Source organism: Sapajus apella, unplaced genomic scaffold (genome assembly GCF_009761245.1).
Source record: "Sapajus apella isolate SASKATOON/1434 unplaced genomic scaffold, GSC_monkey_1.0 scaffold29, whole genome shotgun sequence".
Taxonomy (NCBI): domain Eukaryota; kingdom Metazoa; phylum Chordata; class Mammalia; order Primates; family Cebidae; genus Sapajus; species Sapajus apella.
The window spans coordinates 371,607-394,637 of NW_022436969.1; the positions used below are offsets into that span (position 1 = coordinate 371,607).

General features: G+C 41.2%; 1 protein-coding gene across 1 annotated transcript in view; it reads right to left on the bottom strand.

Moving 5' to 3' along the window:
• DSG2 (desmoglein 2) overlaps window positions 1-20,228 on the bottom strand; it is a 48,250-nt gene extending 28,022 nt beyond the window's left edge. The window contains exons 1-2 of the mRNA XM_032293115.1: window positions 20,122-20,228; window positions 756-791 (exon numbers count right to left, since the gene is read on the bottom strand). Coding sequence (XP_032149006.1) covers window positions 756-791; window positions 20,122-20,166 — 81 coding nt within the window. The 5' untranslated portion in view covers window positions 20,167-20,228. The remainder of the gene's footprint in view (window positions 1-755; window positions 792-20,121) is intronic.
• Between the last annotated feature and the right edge of the window lie 2,803 nt (window positions 20,229-23,031).

Below are 23,031 nucleotides of genomic sequence, written 5' to 3' on the forward strand. Positions count from 1 at the left end.
AAAACTAGGGAAACTGCCATTTAATAAATTTATTGTTTTCAGGATTGAGTGAAGAATTAAATTTCCCATTTCATTTTCAGAACCTTAGGCAGAAAACTGTTCTGTAAATTTTCAGTTGGGTTTATAGGCAAATATATATTTTATTCAGGAAAAATTTCAATATAGCTGACCTGAAATCTTAAGATCAGAAATAATCCTTATATTAGGTTTGTTTTGTCATTTTACTCATTTTGCTGTCTATATAATAGGTATTTTACTTCAAAATATTTACACTGCTTATTACTAGGTCATTTTTTTTTTCTTGAACAAAATTTTCTATAACAAAAAATTGAAATGACTTTTTCACTTATATTTCAAAAGGTATTCATTGTTAACAGCTTGATTAATATCTTTTATGATTTTTCATAACTATACAGTTATGCATATATACATAGATGTATAAAGGTCTTTTTGCTATAAAATGGACTTATACTATATATCTTATTTTGCCCACTGATTTTCATTCAGCACCTCATCATGAACATTCTTCCATGTACCACAAATGGTTTTAACATTCACCTATTGGTGGATATTTACATTGTCAAAAGCTGCTGCACTGATCACCCCTGGATAAGCTCCTCTGCACTTGTTTGAATGGAAATGGCTGGGTCTAATACAATGTGTGTTTTTAATCTAGTAAAGCCCAGCCAACCTGTTTGCCATGGAATTAAGTCTCCTGAGTCAAAAGGCAGAAAACAATCCCTTTGTTTCCTCACCTGTAAGTGAAGTCCACTTCCAACGTTAAAGCAGATCTGTAAAATAAAATTATTTAATTGATATTTAGCCAATTTACTGCTCAATTCAGCGTGAAAACATTGTTCATGAATAACCTACCACACTGAATATTATAGACATTAAAAAAAAATTTAACCACTACTACTATCCTTTGTCAAGGGGAAACAAATTTAATTTTTCCCTTTGCCTTCCCTAATGACCAATCCCAGAAGATAAATCTATATTCTCCTTGATCCATACTGACTGCTCCAGAAAACAGTATCTTAAACAAACAAAATAATCTGCTTTATGAAATCTTAGTCATTCTCTCAACTTTTCTCCTCATCCTATTTTTTTTTTTTTTGAGATGGAGTCTTGCTCTGTTGCCCAAGCTGGAATGCAGTGGCACGATCTCGGCTCACTGCAACCTCTGCCTCCTGGGTTCAAGCATTTCTCCTCCCTCAGCTTCGTAAGCAGCTGGATTACAGGTGGCCGCCACCATGCCCTGCTCATTTTTGTATTTTTAGTAGAGATGGGGTTTCACCGTGTTGGCCAGGCTGGTCTTGAACTCCTGACCTCAGGTGATCCTCCTGCCCCAGCCTCCCAAAGTGCTGCGATTACAGGCCTGAGCCACTATGCCCGGCCCATCCTATGGTTTCTATCTTGTGTTCTCCAGGACCTGCTTACCTTTCCTCAAGGCCACCAGTATGTAATGTACCCCACACCCAGCTAACTCCCTGTGGGTGTGTGAGCATATATACACACACACACACACACACACACACACACGGACAGCTCATTTCCTGACTTCTTGGTTCCTCAGTATCCTCAGTCCCATCAGCTCTTTTCTTTGGTTCTTCACTGGCACTGTCATACTTGGGACTTCATCATGACATAGTACTGTTCTAAATGCAGTTATGCTTATGCTTAAATTTGCCCAATAAACTCCCATCTAGCTTTTTCAGTATTTCGCACTTAAAAATTATTTTAAAAATTGATGCATGAAAGAAGTGCATAATTTTGGAATACATGTGATAATACACTCATGTAATTTGTAAAGATCAAATTAGTATACTTGGGATGTCAATCAGCTTAAATACTTGTCTTTTCATCATGCTAGAAACATTCAAATAATTCTCTTCTAGCTGCTTGGAAATGTATAATAGGTTATTGTAAACTATAGTCACCCTGCTGATGTATCAAACGCTAGGTCTTATTTCTTCTATCAAACCATATATTTGTACCCATTAATCAGTTTCTTTTCTTCCCCCACCTCCCCACTACCTTTCCCAGTTTCTGGCTTCTATCATTCTATTCTCTATGCCCATAAGATCAAAATTTTTAGCTCCCAGATATGACTGAGAACATGTTGTATTTGTCTTTCTGTGCCTGGCTTATTTCAGTTAACATAATGACCTCCAGTTCTAGTCATGCTGTTGTGCTTACAGTCCATTAATCTCCCTGCTGGCTTCGCTCTTTGCTTGGCTCAGTCTGAACCAGCACTTTCTAATATGGTAGCTACCTGTGACTATTTGAATTTTAACTGAAATTATTTGAAATGAATAATTCAGTTGCTCAACAGCCACGTGTGCTAAGGGCTACCATTTGGACAGGGCAGACAGAAAACATTTCCATCCCTGCACACAGTTCTATTGGAGAGTGTAGCAGACTGCTGCCTGCCACTCCAAAGATGTCAGTGATCACCAGGGAGCCTTCATTTCATGATTTTTATGACTCTGCTATTTCTGCCTCACTTTTCCTCTCAACTCTAGAAACCAGCATTCTCTTTAATTCTGACCATGTACTGGGAACATCACTAGAGGAGGCCACAGTGGCTGAATGGATCCCTTACACATTCATGGTCTCAAATAGCTGCCCCTTCCATGGAGTGGTGGTTCCTTTCTAGTGTGACCATATGTTTGCATTTGCCCAGACGAGTCCAGGTTGACAACTGCTGTGAGGCATTCCATCTGTTAGCCACCCTTTCATCCTTAAAAGTGTGCTCACACTATAAATTATATTGCCGCCTTGTCATTGCCTTACCCTTATTGCATTTCTACAATAGGTATTCCAAACTTCAGGAGATGACTAGTCACACTTCTGTACCTACTCAGTCTTACGAGATGACCCCACATATTTGACTGAGGCTATCTTCAGTCATCCTCTCTTTCCCTTCTTTCCCAGGGAAGAGGTGTCCTGACTCCTTTATAAGACGAATCACCATTTGTGTCCTTTATTTGCAATTCTATTGTTCTCTCACAATTATCTTCAAAGAACCTGATCCTTCCACTAACCTTTTATCTTCCTTCTCTATTGGCTAATCAACACATTAATTTTCTTCTGATTGGCAAACCAAATATATTTAGGTTTTCCTTATCCTGAAAAAACGAGACCCTACTCTTGTTCCTGTTAACAATCTATTGCTCTATATCCCACTCTTACTTATAATTCCAAACTGAAATTATTGTCTATATGCATTGCCCCCAGGACCCCACCTTCCACTGATGCATTAATTCACCGGACTCTGTCTTTGGTGTAGATTGTCTCAGTTGTTTGCCTTTTCCCATCTGCATGGTCAAATAGATCCATGAAGCCCTAGTTGGTACATCATGGGAAACAGAGAGTTCCCTAAAATTTCAGTCTTTTTCACATCCTTTGCATCTATTTGAAAGTTTCCTGTAGAGTCCATTCCACATGTGAATCCTTCAGCCTCTTTCTTTCTTTTCCATTGTCATTTCAGGTTCTTTGCTCTCCATTCCAAAGAGAAACTCAAGGAGAGCAGATGTTCAGCTTCTAGTGTGCACTTCTCTGAGGGAGATGAACAACTACGGCCAATTCTCTATTTTATGATCAGATATATGATCTCTTCTTTATTCTGTTTACTATTAACTTGCCCAGCTAGCATGACCAGAGATGTCTCTAACCAAAGTGGTGCTCCCCAAATTTACATATTTTCAAAGGTGGCATGGTATGAAAAGAAAGGGAAAACAATGCTGAGATAGATCACTTTTCTCTGCATGTTGCTGGGGCAGGAATTTTTGAAGGGAAAAATCAGTGCCTGGATCCGAGAGGTCTCAGTGTCCACATCATCAGGGAACAGTCTTAAAATTTAATATAAGAATCTTGTCCATTCTTTTAACCATCAGACTCTTCTCTTTGATACAGGCCATATTAAGGAGTTGGCTGAACTAAATATTTGCTACTTTTACTCTTCCCTACAATCTTACTGGCCTTAGTAAGGGGGTATAATATTATCTGTTATTTTAAGTCGATATTATTATTCTGACCAAATGTCATGTGTTTTATTAGGATATGAGAAAATGGAAGTAATTTATAGTCCTCTAGTCAAAAGTAAAATCATCATATGAGCATCTTCATTGATTTTTATTGGAATTTACTTTCTAGATGTGATCTGCTCAGAAATGCAGAAAATCACATGGTAACAAACAGTGCTTCTTAAACTTTAATGTGTATTTTGTTCGCTGGGGACCTTGTTAAAATGAAGATTCCAATTCAGTAGGTCTAGAGGTCAGCCTTACACTTTGCATTTCTAACAAGGTCTCAGATGATAGCAGTGCGGTTTCTTGCACCAAATTTTGAGTAGCAAGATTGTAGAATATAACATGAAATATCATGTGTTTTTTTAGGCACAAACAAGTCAACAAAATCTGCCTTATTCATTATTGTTTCAGTAGTCAGCACAAGAATTTCTGTCACTCTTGACTGCTAATATCTTGAAGGCAGAAACTCATAAAATATATTTCATTAATGCATGCATTTTTAATATTAAAATAATTTTAAATTACAAACATGTATAAAAGCAGAGTAAATAATACAATGAATACCCATAGAGCTAACATCCAGTTTCAACAATTACCTAGCACACATTTTTTTAAAAACATATTTTTACTTAGGAATAATTTTAGATTTACACAAATGTTATAAAATAGTACTAGGAGTTTCTGTCTCCATTTTCCCCATATGTTAACGTCGTAAATATCTACTGTACATTTGTCAAAATTTAGAGATTAACATTGGTGCATTTAGCTAATGAACTGTTAACTAAATTCCACACTTTACTATGATTTTACCATTTCCTCCACTAATGTTCTTTTTCTGTCCCAGGATCCAATCTAGGTTCCACATTTGGTTATCACATCTCCTTTGTTTCCTCTGGTTTTTGACAGTTTCCCAATCTTTGTTTCTCATGACCTTGATAGTTTTGAGGAATACTCTCTGAGTATCCTGCGCAGTGTCCTCCAATTTGGGTTTAGGTTTATCTGTTGTTTTTCTCCTGATTAGATCAGTATTATGCGTTTTGGAAAGAACATCACAGAGCTGAAGTGCCCTTTTTAGTGATAAAAAAGTATGTGACCATACTGTCTGGTATGCAACATCCACATGACACCATGGACTAAGGTAGTGATTGCAGTTTCTCCACTGTAAAGTTACTATTTTTCCCTACTCCATTCTTTGGACGTGAGTCATTAAGTCTAGGCCATCCTCAGGTCAGAGGAAACTGGGGAGGAGATTCTGCCAGACAAGTTGCTTTAGTCTGAATTTCCTTATCTGTAACAGGAGAGTAATACATACTGTGACAGACATTTTCAATTGTCTGGCTTCTTGCTATTTTCTGTCATCTTCAATGTTCATGAGACTCTATTTTATACTCTCGGGTAGATCCTGCCCAGCTCATGGAGCTGAATGACTGGTATGACAAAGCATGGTACATATGCCTGTTTACGTTGATAGTGGCTGGTTTAGGCATATATGTGTAAGAGAATTTTGGCCAATGGGATATCAGGAGACACTACAAAAGATTGTCCTCACTGATTAGAAGAGAAGCGCATACATAACCTCCCTTTTTAGGTGCCTCTGGGGACTGCTGAGTGAGGACGTGACATTTGGAATAGTTACAGCCATGTTGTGAGCATGAGGGGAAAGCTAACAAAATGCTAGCGAAGCCAAACTGAAACCATCAAGTCTTGAAGTTACAGAATTGTTCAAATACGGAGCCGCTCTCTCTAGACCTCTTCTCATATTAAATATTCTTTACTTTAACCTAGCTTTAGTTGGATTTTGTCACTTGCATCTGAAAGCCACCTCGCTAGGATACATCCATTTTCCAGGGCTATAAAATGTAACTATTGCAGTGATTGGCATTCAATAAATAGAATTTATGATGACATTTCCTCAGTTCTAAGGCTTGCGTGGTCCTCGTCTTAACATTTCTGCAAGTTTGAATTAATTCATACCCTCAGTTTTCTGAGCTTGTAGGATATGATAAATAAAGTGTTCTTACCCTGTTGGATTCTTACATACTGGGGAGACAAAGACAGATCAGCTTTTGATAAAAGCTATAAAAAAAAAATTAAACCAGGGTCAGGATAGTATAGAGCGACTTAGAAGCATGGGAAAACTCTCAGAAGGGGCTGCATCTGCAGAGAAACCTGAATGGTATGAGGAGGCCAGTCAGGCAGAGCCCTGCAGAAAGAACACCCAGGCCATGCAGTGGTGAATCAGTGATGATGATGTCAGAGGCACAGGCCAGTACCCAGGCACGGAGAGGATTTGAGTTTTATCCTGAGTGTGAGAGGAAGCCACTGGAAGCTTATATGTTTGGAAATGATACAAACCAGTTTATGTTTGAAAAAGCTCGTTGGTGCTACTGTATGGAGAACGGGCCATAAAGGGGCAAGAACAAACGTATAGAGACCACATGGTAGTCACTGCATCACTGCAGTAGTGCACACAGTAGATGACACCAGCTTGCACCTCGGGGGTTGTAGCAAAGATGAAAGAAAGTAGATACCTTTAGTGTCTGTTTTGAAGGCAGAGGCAACAGAGACCTGTGAATGGAATGAATGAGGGCGAGAGTAGTCAAGATGACCCTTAGAATTTTGACCTGAACACCTGGGTGAGTGCAGGCACCATTTCCAGAGATGAGACAGAATGGGGAGATGGAGGGGATAAGTTGGAGGTGGGGCAGGAGAGGGGGTGGTGTTGAGGGAGGGGTGAAATGGGAGGTAAGAGCTGTTTTTATGTGTTCTGTGTGAATGGCTGGTTGGATATAAGAGTTAGTAGCTCAGAAAAGAAGTTAAACTTGGAGATAAAAATTTGGGAGGCATCAGTTGGTTTTAGTTAAGGAACTGGGATGCATTATTAGAGGTTTTGTACATCTTTAATGTAATGTTTCTTTTCTTCTCTCAAAAGGCTATTATTAAATTGATGTGCATCTAAGGAGCCAGTGTAACACAGGCAAGGCTAATCCGTGCTGTGAATTGGGACAATGGCTATCTAGGGGGCTCGTAGGGACAGAAGGGAGCCCAAGGGGCCTTCTGGGATGCTGGCAATCTGTTTCTTCACCTGGTTACTGGTGACATGGTGTTTTCAGTTTGTGAAGATTCAGTGAACTTGTGATATATGCACTTTTCTGAATGTTACACTAAAACGTTTAAAAATGGATGTGCATCCTAAAGTCAAGGTTGTCTTGGAATTTAGGTAATAGGGTTCCACTATTTGCATTTTTATAGCACCTATTGCAGTAGCCTGTTTTTAGTAAGGTGTGAGGGACTGAAATATTTGCTTCATCCGTTGCACAAAAAAGAAAAAAGAACTGCACCAACATTTTGTCAATGGTGGAACTGTTTATTGGACTGAGCAAACAGTTAAGATCTCAGCCACTGCTTTCTAAATAATTTGGATCTGGTTCCTTCAGACCCTGTATCTCACAGAACACATCCTTAATTCAGACCAGTGGCTCTCCACTAGGGGCGGTTTTGCCCTGCCCTGCTCCTCCCGCCGCTGGGTATATTTGGTAATATCTGGAGACAGTTCTGGTTGTCAAACCAGGATTGGGCTCGAGGTGGAGGAGATGAGTGCCAGCGGCATCTAGTGGGTAGAAACCAGAGATGCTGTCAAATATCCTACGATGCACAGCATAGCCCTTACAACTAAGTGTACTCTGGCTCCAAATGGCAAAGTGCCCAGGTTAAGAAACCATGACCATGATTCTCTGATTGGAAGCTACTGTAATAACTAGGGTCAGGACAATCATAGAAGTAGCAGAGGCCTGTGGAGATTCTGTACATCTCCAGTTGGTAATATAGGGCAAAGTAACATGAATGGAATAAGCAGACACTCTCTGCCTTAGTCCTCCATTCCCACTCCCTGGCACTTTTTAAAAAAAACCTGTCCACTTTGTAAGTTCGAGTGACCTCCTGTGGGGATGCTGTAAAGGGGTTTCGAGCATTAGATGCGTGACTGGACATGGTGGCCGACACGGCTTCCTACAAACACTCAATTTGTGACTTTTTTTCTCACCAGGAACTTGGTGACAGAAAAATGTCACCTGCAACATGCCTTTAAGACTGACGAGGAAAAGCTGCTAGTTCCTGTATCCAAAGCAGTGTTTTCAGATGAACAAAATATCCTACAAAAGCTTTTCTAATTTGCTAAACTCTAAAAAAATTATTTTAACTAGTTTTGCTGCTTTGAAAAACCTTAAAAAAATTTTTTCTACCATTGGATCCTGCACATCTTATAAAAACTGAACTTCCTGGTAACTGGCAAAATATTATTATTTTTTTTGTAGAGGCATGAGGGAATGCCAAACACGATCAATCAATGTACTCTTTGTTTTCAAGGTCAGCACTTTTAGAAAAGACTTCCTGTTCTGAAGTCACCTTGATGAGTCTAAACAAGAATCCAGGAGGACTCGTGAGTCACTGGATGACAGCTCCTCCTGGCTGATAGGTTCTCCATCAGAAGTCTTTCCTTTCAAGCAGAGGATCTTGAAGTATTCAGTGGTTTTATGGTGAGGTGATCCCTTAAGCTTTAACAGCTCAGACTAAGAGATCTTATTAAAAATGGATGTAGATATCCAAAGGATTATAAATCGTTCTACTTTAAGGATACATGTACACGAATGTTCATTGCAGTACTGTTTACAATAGCAAAGACCTGGAACCAACCCAAATGCCCATCGATGATAGACTGGACAGGGAAAATGTGGCACATATACACCATGAAATACTATGCAGCCATAAAAAACGATGAGTTTGTGTCCTTTGTAGGGACATGGATGAATCTGGAAACCATCATTCTCAGCAAACTGACACAAGAACAGGAAATCAAACACCGCATGTTCTCACTCACAGGCGGGTGTTGAACAATAAGAACACATGGACACAGGGAGAGGAGCATCATACACTGGGGTCTGTCGGGGGGAATTAGGGGAGGGACAGTGGGGGGTGGGGAGTTGAGGAGAGATAGCATGGGGAGAAATGCCAGATATAGGTGATGGGGAGGAAGGCAGCAAATCACACTGCTATGTGTGTACCTATGCAACAATCTTGCATGTTCTTCACATGTACCCCAAAACCTAAAATGCAATAAAAAAATTAAAAGATACACCTATTATTTGACTCAATCATTATCCTCCCACATACCTATGTCAGAGGATAAAATCAAATGTTCATACAAAAAAAAATGGATGTAGAGAAATACAAAGTAGTTTAAAATATTATTTCAACTTTGAGTCACCATAATGGCTTCTTATGTCCATTCAGCGAGACATTACTACAAGGTAAGCAGTGTGCTCAGTGGACCATCTTTACAACTCAAACACAGAGGACATAGCATTTGCCAGTGGTTCTTTAAACTCATGCCCATCTGAGACCCATCATCTAACACCTGTGTTATTTTCTCTCCTTGTGTTAACCTTCTAATCAGGCAGAATGTTTTATTTATTTATTTATTTATTTAATTGCATTTTAGGTTTTGGGGTATATGTGAAGAACATGCAAGACTGTTACATAGGTACACACATGGCAGTGTGATTTGCTGCCTTCCTCCCCATCACCTATATCTGGCATTTCTCCCCATGTTATCTCTCCCCAACTCCCCACCCCCTGCTCTCTCTCCCCTATTCCCCCCCACCGGAGAATGTTTTGTAATTCTTTTGTTTCTCCCTTTTATTGTACAGAAGGTTAAATCAAAAACTGCCCTGACGATCCTTGGTTTATCCCCAATCCATTTTTAAAGGGTTTTCAACTTTGGCTAAAATAATCTGAAGGAAATAAAATGAGATAAAATAAAGCCAGTGGATGCCACTTGTTTATTTTCTCTGGTCACACATCCTGATTTTTCTATTTGTTTTGGCAGAGCTGGAGGTCTGGTCTGTAGTAGTCTCTGCAGCCACAAAGAAAGTTCTGTAGTCTGTAGTCGTAGAAATGTACACATTCAGAAGAGTTCAAGTGACTCAGTGCAGTCAGGGCGAACAAATGATTTTGGTGATCTGCTCTGATAAATCTGATTTATATTAGAATTTATGTTAGATTTATGTTAGAATTTATGTTAAAAATCACCTATTGCACTTTTTTCTTCGTAATTTTATTTTAAGGATGGGAGGAAGAAGAGGCAGTTTTTATAAAATTTATTTTAAGGCCAACTGGCACAACTTATTTAGAAAATTCCAATGTAAAAGTCCAAGTTATAGATGATCTAGACATTTATATACTCCTACAGCAGTCTCACTCAACAACTGATTATATTTTTCACAATTGTTAATTTAAAAAAAAAGAGCAATATTTTGAACTTTTAATTTTTGAACTCTGAATTTGAATTTTAGATAATAATAAATATTTTAAGTCTGACAGTAATAAAGTATATGACTTATTAAAATCTTTCACCTGTTCTTCAGATGTTTGGGCTAATCTGAATGTAACAAATATGATTTTAGGTGAGTCATACTGAAGTTAGCTACCAAGAGGAAGACAGTTTCTTTGTAAACTTTTTATTAACTCACAGAATTTTAAAATATGCATTTAGCAATGCTTTGCTACATTTGACTTGTTCATACTGTGAATTCTTATTTCAAGTAAAATTTTGTGTATTCAGGGACAGTTCCTATTTTTTTCCCTTGGTATAGGGCTTTTTAATATTTAATCTTTTTTTTTACTCTAGTTATTTTTGTTTTCTAGTTGGGTTGTTAATAGTGGTTTTCAAGCTCGAGTAGCATCAGAATCACCTTGATAAAACACAGATTACTGAGCCCCACCTTAGAGTGTCTGACTCAGTAGGTCTGGATGGGGTCCAAGAATTTGTATTTCTAACAAGTTTCCTGGTGATGCTGATACTGCTTGGTCCCAGAAGTGGGAGAGAAAACCACTGTGTAAAACCACATGGTAGCAAGAGAAAGGGAAGAAAATGAGAGCCTGGATAATTCATAAACTGCATAAGGAGCCCCTAGTTATGGAGAAATGTGTGAAAAGATGTATTCTAATCAGGCAGTTCAGGCTGAGCTTTGTGGCTCATGCCTATAATCCCAGCACTTTGGGAGGCCAAGCTGGGTGGATCACTTGTGGTCAGGAGTTCAAGACCAACCTAGTCAACACGGTGAAACCCCATCTCTAACTAAAAATACAAAAATTAGCCAGGTGTAGTGGTGCACGTCTGTAATCCCAGCTACTCGGGAGGCCGAGGCACAAGAATCACTTGAACCCAGGAGGCAGAGGTTGCAGTGAGCCAAGATGACGCCACTGCACTCTGGCCTGGACAACAGAGTGAGACTCTGCCTCAAGAGTAAATAGATAAAATAAAATAATAAAATAAAATAAATCTGGCGGTTCAGTAACTGAGTTCTCCCCACCACAAAAAGATTTCTCACTTTACAAATATTCACCAGCTACAACTAGAATACTTTAGGTAGTGTTTTCCCTGGTTTATACCTCTTCTTCTAGTTTAACTTTTACTGGTCCTAAGCATTGGTCACTTACAACATGTTTTACCATTTTATTGGTAGGTATTTACTATAATGGTCACAAATGCTTTTGGAATTAGGTGAAATATAAATAAATCTGTACGACAGACCTCACATAATTTGACAGACAAAAATGGTAGGTTGTTTCCAGATTTTTGCTGCAATATATTCCTGAACACTACACTAAAAAATAAAATGAAGAAAATGATTTTTTTTCACTGTGAAGTTTAAGAAAACCAAGAGCTTCAGACTGTCCTTTTTTACTATTAGATGGCACTGGCCTGTGAGTAAGGCAAACTGCAGGAACTACCAGAAACTGACCCACAAGCAACGCCAAGGTCCAAAGTGGGAAACAGGCATTTCACTGGTCTCAAATAAGTGGATCGGCAAAATTGAAAAGAGTGAAAATCAAGGGCTTTAGAAAGTTGTATATATACACTTTTGCAGGACTATATCTCTGAAATGAGGTAAATCTTAATTCGCATTTCTTATTTTCCTGTCTAAAATAATTCTAATTTGCGGTGAAATTATCTAGTTCCAGAAGTTTGGACCTTGTTGATGACTCACTGTAGCAAACTGCTGTACAGGCATTTGGTGCCAGGTGAACCTGGGTTTGATTCAGTTTCACCCATTATTAACTTTCACTAAATCCATTGACTGGCACACAGCGGATATAAAAAATATGTCAGCTTCTTGCCCTTACATTCCTCTTTCTCCACTGTAAGCTCCAAGATTGCAGGGGCAGTTCACATTGCCCTTAGAAGACAGTTGGTCATAAAGGAGAAGCCCAACTTGTGATTGCTAAATGCATAAAAGTTAAATAAAAATTTACTACTTGGCCAGGTGGTGGCTCACACCCTTAATCCCAGCATTTTGGGAGGCCAAGGCAGGCATATCACGAGGTCAAGAGATCGAAACCATCCTGGCCAACATGGTAAACCCTGTCTCTACTAAAAATATAAAAATTAGCTGGGCATGGTAGCGCATGCCTGTAGTCCCAGCTACTCAGGAGGCTGAGGGAGGAGAATCACTTGAACTCAGGAGGCAGAGGTTGCAGTGAGCCGAGATTGTACCACTGCACTCCAGCCTGGAGACAGAACGAGACTCCATCTCAAAAAAAAAAAAAAAAAATTACTACTTAACCTACCTAGGCATTAAATAATTCTCTTATGCACATGAAATTCATGTCATTATTCCAGCTTTTCTAAATATAGAAAGATACTTTAGGTCACATTTTTAAAAGAATATGGCTGTGTCCAAGGCATTTAGCTAGTTTACAGATAAAAGACACAAAAATCTTGCTCTGAAGAAACTTATAGTTTAGTAGGAGGATCAAACTACCATGAGATAGGAAATCTTAATTGTGTAACTGATGGCTATAAAAATAGTTCTGGGGAACTCAGAAAAGGCAAGATTACTTCCTTCTGAAGACAAGATTACTTCTGGGGAAACCAGGAGATCTTTAGCAGGGAGATAGCAATGGGCTTGGCCTTGGAAATGGAGGATAATCTGCTTCTGTGCCCATAGGAGAAAGGGAAAACGCACAGATGAGTGACTGCATGTGCCAGAACATGGAGATGTGAGGACAAAAAATGAGAAGTAGTGCAGCTTAGCACCTAGAACTATACGATGGTGGCAAGTAGAAAATAAGGACAAGGCGCTGAGCTGAGGCTCTTCACTGATCTTATAAGGAGTGGAGAGTCGTTGCCAGCTTATGATTAGGGAGACTATGTCACTAGTGCTTCCAAAAGATTTTCTGGCAGCACTGAGCAAGATGAAAGGCAGGAGACAGTACAGAGATTAAAGTACTAAGCCAGGGAGATGGAATGAGGAACAGCATCAGGGGAATGGCAATGCGATAGACAGGTAGAGGTAGGAGTCTTTATGGGGACAAAAATCCTTAGCAATGCCCTATGTGAGGATAATAGGGAAGGAGTCAGAGGGTGCCAACGTTTTCAGGCTGAGTGGCTAGAAAGATGCAATTCCCAGAGGACAGATTGTAGCCATGTTAAGCTTAGGTCCTGGGGAAAGTATCTGATTAGGGAGGAGAGAGGCTGGACAACAGGAAGCAGGGCAGTGCGGCTCAATGACGGGCAGGGGTTGCCTGACCACTGGAGATGTTCTCAACATCCACACACACACTGTCTTAAGGGCAGCACCCTCTTAGCCACTGCTGTGTCTCCCACCGCTATTTGATGTCTCCTAGTGATGTATGTACTGTGTACCCTCCTCCGCCCCATTGTGCTTGGCCAGAAATAAAGGGGATGAGAAGCACTGCAGGTTCCTATAACTGAAACGAACCCTAGAATACTGAGGAAGCAAAGGAAGGAGAGATCTGAAGGGAGAGGTGATAGGATTAATGGTGTTAAAAGAAGATGATGACTGAGCTAGGACTCTTGCCCCGTTTCTCATTAGCACTTTTAGGGTCTAAGGAGACCATAAAAATGAGGCAGTGGGTATGAAACATTTCGTTGAATGTTTTTGTTTGCATTGTAGAGGACTTGAAAGAGTGGTGGGATGGCAGTGTGTTAGAACAAGGGAAATCTGAACAGTCTCATCTCCTCTCATCTCCATCCAAAACATTCCCCAGTCAGCCAGCTGGCAACTCCTTGACTGATGAAAATAATTCAGTCAGGTGATTTCGCGGAGAGACCTGGAACAGTGCTTGGCACAGAGAGTAGGTGCCCAGTATTTGTTGAGTGGACGAATGTATCAAGGCGTAGTCAACCTAAGAGATATTTGCCTTTTAAAAAGAGGATCCAGACAAGTAAAATAAATCCCTACTTAGAACCTCTTACTATTTGCCTATCACTGTTTCTCAGTGTGGGTGCTATAAGAATTTTGGATAGGAAAATTCCTCACACGTGGCCAATTCTTGAGGGTTACGCAGAATGCAGGAATCTTAGTATCCCTGGACTTTGGGAGCTAAATACCAGGGGCATCCTCAGGTACCATGACAACAAAAATGCCTTCCCATTCCTTTGTCTCCCAAACCAATCTCCCTATGGCAGCCAGGCTGCTTCTCCCTCCCAGGTACCCCGTAGCTCTGGGCTTTTCTGCCTGGCTTTGATCTCAGCGTACCAAGTTCTCAATAGCTCTTGCCTCTCTTTATAACTGGGCAAAACTGTACTCAATCACTCAAATCCTATTTCTTCTTTCTTGATGCTTTCCCGACCATCTCAACCAAAACCTATGTTTTCATTTACTTAGCAACATGAATACCTCCCTAAAAACACTTCCTTGGCAAGTAGCTTTCTTGGGCTTCTTGAAGACCAATCTTCCTATACATTCTTTTGCCTCACGTTCTATGTTCAAGCAACAATGAACTTTTAAGATCCTCCGCAGAACCATGAACTGTTGTTTTCAGGCCTTTGTAGATGCTCTTCTCTCTACCTAGAATCTATTTCTCTTCATATCATCTCACTAATGTATAATTGTTCTCAGATACCAGCTGGGACACCCAGTGCCGAGACAGTTGCTCCTTCTGGAGGCTCCATGGTACTATGCTTCTCTATTATTACTGTTCTTATCATTACCCATTTGGAAGTTAGCCATTTACGTGTTGCACCATCCATTAGATTGTAAGCACCATGAGGGCAGAATATGTCTGGCTTTTTCTTAGTTCCCCATTGTTTAGCATATTGCCTAGCATCAAGCAGGGATTCACTGAATAGGGGTCATTTGTGTTTGGTTTCTTTTCTTATGGACACTTCTCATCTCACTACAGACAGTGGTATGAATTCTGTTGTTCCAGCCTAATCACCAAGCTTTGCATATGATGAAAACTTAATAAAAAACAAAACTGAGAAGATAGCTTTTCATCATATACAGACTATATGTTTATAAATTGTATCAAAGCTATTGAAATCTGTGGCATAGTGGAAGACAGGGGAAAAAAGGCTACGATTAAAAACTGCTCAACCAGCCTGACCCACATGGAGAAGCCTCATCTCTGCTAAAAATACAAAATTAGCCAGGTGTGATGGTGCATGCCTGTAATCCCAGCTACTCAGGAGGTTGAGGCAGGAGAATCACTTGAACCCAGGAGCCGGAGGTTGCAGTGAGCCAAGATTGAGCCATTGCACTCCAGCCTGGGCAACAGAGCAAAACTCCATGTCAAAAACAAAACAAAACAAAAAACAAAACAAATAAAAACTGCTCAAATAGGTCTAAAAGTCCTTTATGCTTTCAATTAACCTACACGTCTTCCTTCCTTCCCCTCTTCCTCTTCCCTCTTACATTTTTTTTTTTTTTTTTTTTTTGACAGTTTCCCTCTGTGACTCAGGCTGGAGTACAGTGGTATGACCTCAGCTCACTGCAACCTCCGCCTCCCAGCTTCATGTGATTCTCATGCCTCAGCCTCCTGAGTACCTTGGACTACAGGCATGCATAGGCATGCACACGGCTGACTAATTTTTGTATTTTTAGTAGAGACTTTTAGTAGAGACCAGCCTGGCCAACCTTACCATGTTGGCCAGGCTGGTCTCAAACTCCTGTCTTCAGGTGATCTGGCCTCCCAAAGTGCTGGGATTATAGGCGTGAGCCACTGCGCCCAGCCTAAAGTTTCTAATTTTTATTACAATTTGGCAGTTTCTAAAAATACCAATATTCAACATGTAATTTTTCCCATGTAAATTTTTCTATGTCATAAACTATTTTGCAAAATTTAGATCAGTAATTCTCATGCTTACACTTCTGACAATTAGATCAATTAGGAAGTTTCTATAAATACAGATTTATATTGTAGTGAGCCCCACCCAGGGCTTACTACACCCACACACCACAGAATATTAGCTTTGGAAATTCTAATTTAGCTCATCAGGGATTTCTAATAATCAGGGAGAATTTAGACCAATGAATGCTTGTGTCTTTTTGTAATGTACTTGCCTTAAGTTATAATTAAAGAAAATTTCTGTTAAGAGCTGCCATTTTCCCATTACCTACTAACTTTTAGAAACGAAAAACAGTAAGAAATCCCTATGTTTCTAAAATCCTTGAATATAATTGATTATTCTTATGGCTTCAACATTCACCTTCTAATTTATACTTAAATGTATTCTTTCATATGTGTTATTCAGTTGTATATTAGAACATTAAGCATAACTCTGATATTGGTAATTTACAGATAGTCGAATCCACTTGTTATAGATCAAATTATGTCCTCTACAAGATAATATATTGAAGTGCTAACCACCAGTGCCTCAGAATGTGACCTTATTTGGAAATAGGGTCTTTGCAGATTTAACCAAGTTGAGGTCATTATTTTGGGCCATAATCCATACAACCGATATTCTTATAAAATGGGGAAATTTGGCCAAGGGCACAGACACGCACAGAAGGAAGAGGATATGAAGAGACAAAAGAGACAATACCATGTGCAGATGGAGGACTGGAGTAATGAATGCACCTGCAAGAGAAGGAATGACAAAGATTGCTGACAAACCACCAAGCACTTGGGAGAGCAAAGGAGGGAAACTGGTTTCAGAGGAAGCATGGCCCTGCCCACACCTTAATTTTGGATTTCTAGCCTCCAGAACTGTGAGATCATACATTTTTGTTGTTTTAAGCCATCCAGTTTTTAGCACTTTGTTACAGTGGCCCTAGCAAACTAATACCTACTAAATATATCCGCCCACAGTATGATTTGCTGTGACTGAATCCTTAAAATGTAGTTTGATTTTAAAGCACTAGCTTCATTAGTCGAACCCAAAATTGAAGCAACCATCATGAAATCTCTCATTCATGAGTCCTCCTTGGCAATGTGGTGAGGACTATGAACTCCTTCTCAGATTAATGATTTCAAATTTATAAAATAAAATACAGGGGATTATCAATGAACCCAATTATATTGAAATAGTTACTAGCATTTTAAAAATACCAATTTGTGATGCAGCAATATCATGTATTTTGTTATTAACATATTAAGCAAAAGATCTAGTAGAAAGTCTATTAGTGATGTTCAGAATAAATGGTATTTTGAGATCACTATAATATGATGTAAAGGGATTTGTGAATTCTATTGTGATAGTCACAGGTACTGCTCACACTACTGTGGCAGTGTCTTCCCTACACTCATAATTTAAAGAAATACTAAATTTCAGTCAGAAGTCAGTTAAAATATGTATGTAATTAATTCCTTGCCATCTCTAGGAACCCCCTGAATTCTACCTGTGAACCATTTGGGAGTGGATGGATTGCAGACGAAGAAACCTTGAAGAGGAAACATTCTCTAAATTTGTTCAGAAAATTATTTCTTTTCCCCATTTTGATACAGTTGCCCTAAACGTGTCATAGCTGTGTGGGTGACCCAGGTACCTTCTGGTGTGTCTCCCTGTACTGTTGAGGAAAGTGAAAGGCTATGTGTCATAGATGCCATTGCAGGCTTTGTTCTGAATGTGGTTTGGCTTCAATCAGTATTTACATGAAATTTGAAAGGAAGTGAAGCAGAAGCTCTGTGCCTGCTGTGTTTGCTGGAGAGCAGATGTGGATGTATGGAAAGCAGCTGGTAGCGAAAGTGGCACCCTGATCACAGCAGTTTCTAGACTGTGGGAGTGGCAGTGCAGTTCCTGGTCACAGGTGAGGCAGCAGCTCCCTAAGTGGTGTGGTTCTGCTGTGTGGCTTTGAAGTCATTATTGAGACCTCAAATGGGAGTCTTCTCAATCCTTCTTACACTTAGGTAGTCAGTTTAGTGCCCTGAAATAAACCTATTCTTGCTTTAAACAGCTACAGAAAATTCTGTTATCTGCAACTGAACTCTGATCCAATAGACTACAATTTATATTCCAGTAAAGAACCTGTTTCCTTGGCAATTACTTCTGACAGATGAGTTGTTTTCCTTTTTTTTTTTTTTTTTTTTTTTATTTATTAACCAAAAGACTACAACTGCAAACACACTGGGGGCAAAACGCTTAATTGCCCACTATCGTCTGAACAAAAAATAGACATACTCAAATTTATACTGCAGAAAGTTTTATAGAAAATACATAGAACAGTCCAAGAATTTTGCTCCTGTTCCATTGGCTATAGTCGCTTTCTAAAGGAGCTGTTTATTACTGCCCAATAAGGTAAAAGTATCAAATTGCTAAAGTGAAGGATATACCTAACGTGTTTACCTGCTACTCTGTGAGTGTACAAATTGGCCTGATTGCTATATTCTTTGAAGAGTAAAGGTCATTGTTTTTCATACATGGAAGGAATATGTAACTCTCAAAGTGAGCTAGGTGCTATATTAGCTTGGAATTCTCCTTAACCAAGAAAACACCAAGGTGAGGGGATTACTTGCTTTGCCATTCCTGAGGCTAAAAACAAAGCCCCAAATCATGTCTTAGAAAAGTTTTATTGACCAAATGAACTTGCGCTGAAAGTTACTTCAAAGATATGGGCAAAATGAAATGGATAAGTAGAGCACAAACATGAACTGTGTGGTAGGACTGGAGGTCCTAATTATCATGCTCTTCCACCTGAGAGTTCATGGAAATCTCTACATTGGATTTAGTAAGCCTTTTTCCCTTTTGAGACACACACACACACACACACACACACACACACACACACACACACACGATTTTCTTCCATATCCCACCACAATTCTGGGATAGAAGGGTTCATCTTTTGGAAGTGAGAACTTTGAAGACAGTGAATGTATTTGCATTTTCAATTTCATTTTCATCATCACATAAGAAAACTGAGTATGATTTTGCATCTAATCTCTGTGAACATATATTTGTGAACTCTCTGGAAGGTGAACCCACACCTATATTTGCAGCATAACTGTCACTTTATTAAAACCCATTTAACAAACCCCTATAACTGAGATACATACGTGCAACCCCTTAGACAAACAGACAACCAACAGTTTAAAATCCAGTTTAAGCATAAGAACTCTAGATCGAAGGAATGAACGTCGTCTCCAGGGGGGTCGGGGAGGGGGCTCTACACTTCTATTTTCTATAACCTTTTAAATGAATAAGCCTTCAAACTATTACACATGTTTATTATCTTTAATACTGGAAAACTTTTGAAACATCGACTTTATAAGCTTTAAAACTATCTTTATGTGGTTGATCCACTTAAAAGTTAAACTTTGTAAATTACACCTTTTTAAAAAAAGAAACTATTTTTAGCCTACTTTTTGCACTCTAAGAATACAGGTATGTTCCTGGTTTCCCGTTTCACTGGCGTGTGTCGGCGGCTAGAGGAACTGGGGAATCCTAGGGAAACTTAAGGAACGTGGAAGAGGCGCGAGGTGGCTCCCTACTGCCCCCACGTTTCCCGTCCCAGGGACGCCAAACAAAGCCCCCGACCCCTAGGTGTTCCCCGCCCCAGGGCTCACTACACCCACACACCACAGAAAAGGGCGCGGAGGCCTCGGTGTCGCGGGAAGAAAAACGCAGCTTCGACAGGGCCCAACCTACCCTCCTGGCCCCAGCCGAGAGTTTTTTCCGAAGCCCCAGGTCGGGTCTCGCAGCAGCCTGCCCGGCCCTTTCCCACCTCGGGGCAGCAGGAGCCAGCGCCGGGCGGGCGGGCAGGTCTGGGCGCGAGCTCTAGACCTCGCCTGCCGACGCCCTCCCCGGCGGTGGCTCCCTCGCCCCGCTCGCGGCACTCACCAGGAGAAGCAGCAGGACACACCGGCCTCCCGGGCTCTGCGCCATCGCGCCCTCGCCTCCGCCTCCCGCCGCCGCCGGCCCCGAGCGCGCACTCGGCTCCTCCCGGCCTCGGCCCAGCCCACCCCGGCGGCCCGGCTTCCCGCCGCGGCCGCGCAGCCAGGCCCTGCCCAACCCAAAGGCGCGGCTTCAGGTGTGGCCGCCGCGAGAAAATGGAGCCGGGGGCGGCCCGCGCGGGTCTTACAGAGGTGGGGAGCTCGGCAGAGGAAGGAGGCGCGGGGTGGACTCCCGCCCCCTCGCTCTCGCACCTGGGGCCGTGACGTCCTTGGGTTGGGGACTGTGGGTGGCAGGCCCCGCCCCCCGTTCTCTCCTTCCCGATCCCCTCCTCCCTGGAGAATGACCTGGAGGAGGGAGCCCCCCGGCGGGGCTCGGCCTGGGCAGCGCGGGCCGCAGAGCTCCGGCCCAAGGACAAACGCTCCACGGAGCAGAGTCCTTGCGGGGTCCTGCGATCCGGCCCGGTGGCTGCGGGGGCCAGGTCGCCCCGCGCCGCCCAAAGGTCCCGCGCTTTGTGATTGTGCTTTGGGGCCGGAGCGCAGGTGGCGCTGGTGACTCGGGGACCCGCGTCCTCAGGGAAGCCGCGATCGCTAAGCGTTGGGCCCGCTCTCCAGAAGCCGAAGTTGTGGAGCAGGATTTCAGGTGGCTGTCTCTGCAAAGGCTGCTCTTCCCTATGGCCGTTCACTGCTTCCAACAGGGTTGCGGCTTATCTGGCTCAGGGAGGAACAATCACCAGAGGTCAAAAAGGACAATTCTTGGGCTAGGCGAAAACTCTAGGGTGTTACGGAATATATATATATACTGTTTGATATGATTTACAAATTCTGTTACCACCACTAGCGATCAGAGTCTCCGCTCTAAGAGTAACTAGCTGGGTGGCCTCGACTAGCCTCTCTGGGCCTCAGTTTCCAGATCTGTCAAATGGGATTAATAGCGACCAACACATAGGGATGTTTTGAGTACGAAATGGGAAAATCTTATGTAAAGCGTTCTGCAATTTCTAGAGCTTAAAGGCTCAATAAATGATAATTGTTAAAATTAGAACAATGTGATTGTAAGATAAGATGTTAAACTGAAATCTTCTTGAAAAGCAGAAGCGAAGTACGGGCATCCAAACACTAGAATCAGCACCAGATTATGAAACTTCCAAGAAATGTACCTACTAGAGATAGTGGAGGAGCCTACTCTATGCGGGAAACCCACCAGGGGAGAAGAAAAGACACACACACAATACCTTTAAGGGGTAAACAACCTTTATCCCAATTAAATGGCAATGCAGATATAATAAGCAAATTATTATAATCACATTGCAATGGGAAGGTGAGAAGGGAAAAGATACCTTTATATTTACACTCATCAGACGAAGCTTCTGTCTGGGACCCTAGCTGTTTTTGTAACAAGTTGTTTGGTATGAGGAGTTGTGAAGGTCTTTTGCGACTGGGCAAGGAACACAAAAAGGTCAACTTGTTTTTGCCATTGTCTGTTGTTTTTCAATACCTAACGAATAGGAATAGATTAAATAGAGATTTTTTCGAAATAGTGCTGGATGAATTCCTTAAGGGGCTCACACGACCTGTTTCATAACTTGGTGACCATTGTTTGTGTTCATGTTCAATTGAGTTCAAATTTAACGTTTAACTTTTCCTCTACATTCGGCTTCAATTTGACTCTACATTCGGCTTCAATTTGATATTCAATTGCAGGAAAATACCTTTACAGATACATGGAGAAGGCATAGTTGATATAGATTACAGATACAGGGTAAGCACAGGAGAATTAAAAGCACAGCGAATAAAAACAACACCCATCATGGCTTTGCGAGGAGAGTAATACTGTGAGAATTGTCAGGGATATATATATATATATATATATAACATTCAGTATGCGGCAAGGTGCGAACCCCTCCTTGAGCTGTGATAAGCATATCTAATGCCGTTCCATTTGCAACACAACAGTACGAAGCTGAGCAAATTCATTTGATACCAACATAAGTCCAGGGCTACTATCATTAAGAACTTTTCTACCTGTAAGCTTAATATTTTAATTTGTTGCTGAAGCAGGACCCTACCAGCCGCAGGGAAGAATACTGTGATAGGGTACCACCCCCAGGGAGTCGGGTGCATTTGTAACCAGCGATGTTTGCAAGCATCTAGATTACTGGGGAGGGGAATATTATCCGGATGGTGAATGGAATTAATGGCCAACCCCAAGTGCATCTCCCTGTTCAGTGTGGGAACAGGTATCACCACCCATAGGATCCACATACCCAGAGGGCCCCACAGGGGACAGCAACAGAGTTACTGTAATCGTAGTGTACCAATGTGTTATTAAAGTAGGAAAGAGATTGTGTTTCACTGGGGCTAATGTTGTTGATTTGGAGTACATGTTGACAAGTGTCTGGCAGGAGAAACCCCAGAGTACCAAGACTAGGTTTGGTCAAAGGAAGTCTAAGTGGGATTGCAAGTGTTGTTGTGGTCCCACTGGTAGCGACATAGCCATTCAGAAATGTTAGCAAGGATGATTCTCCAAGGTAGCCCATTCCTGGTGGCCTCTGGCAATTCAATGCATAGCCAACATTGACTACGGTTGGTTTCTTCTGCAGCGGTGGCTACCCAGTTGATGAATTTAATCTTGGCCTCAGAAAAAAAGACACAGGTGTTGACCATTAGTCGATAGATTATTCCCTGTGATATCATTTTCTGTTCCCATAGCTACAAGGTCACCAGCCTTAGGGGCGGGATCCGGATCTGATGGATGCCGTATCCGTGTTTTGGCTCCAGGATTTAAGCTATCTGTACCAGTGGATCTGAATCCCCCAGTTCTGTGTGTAGCCTCTGCTGGGGCAGAGATTTCCTCAGG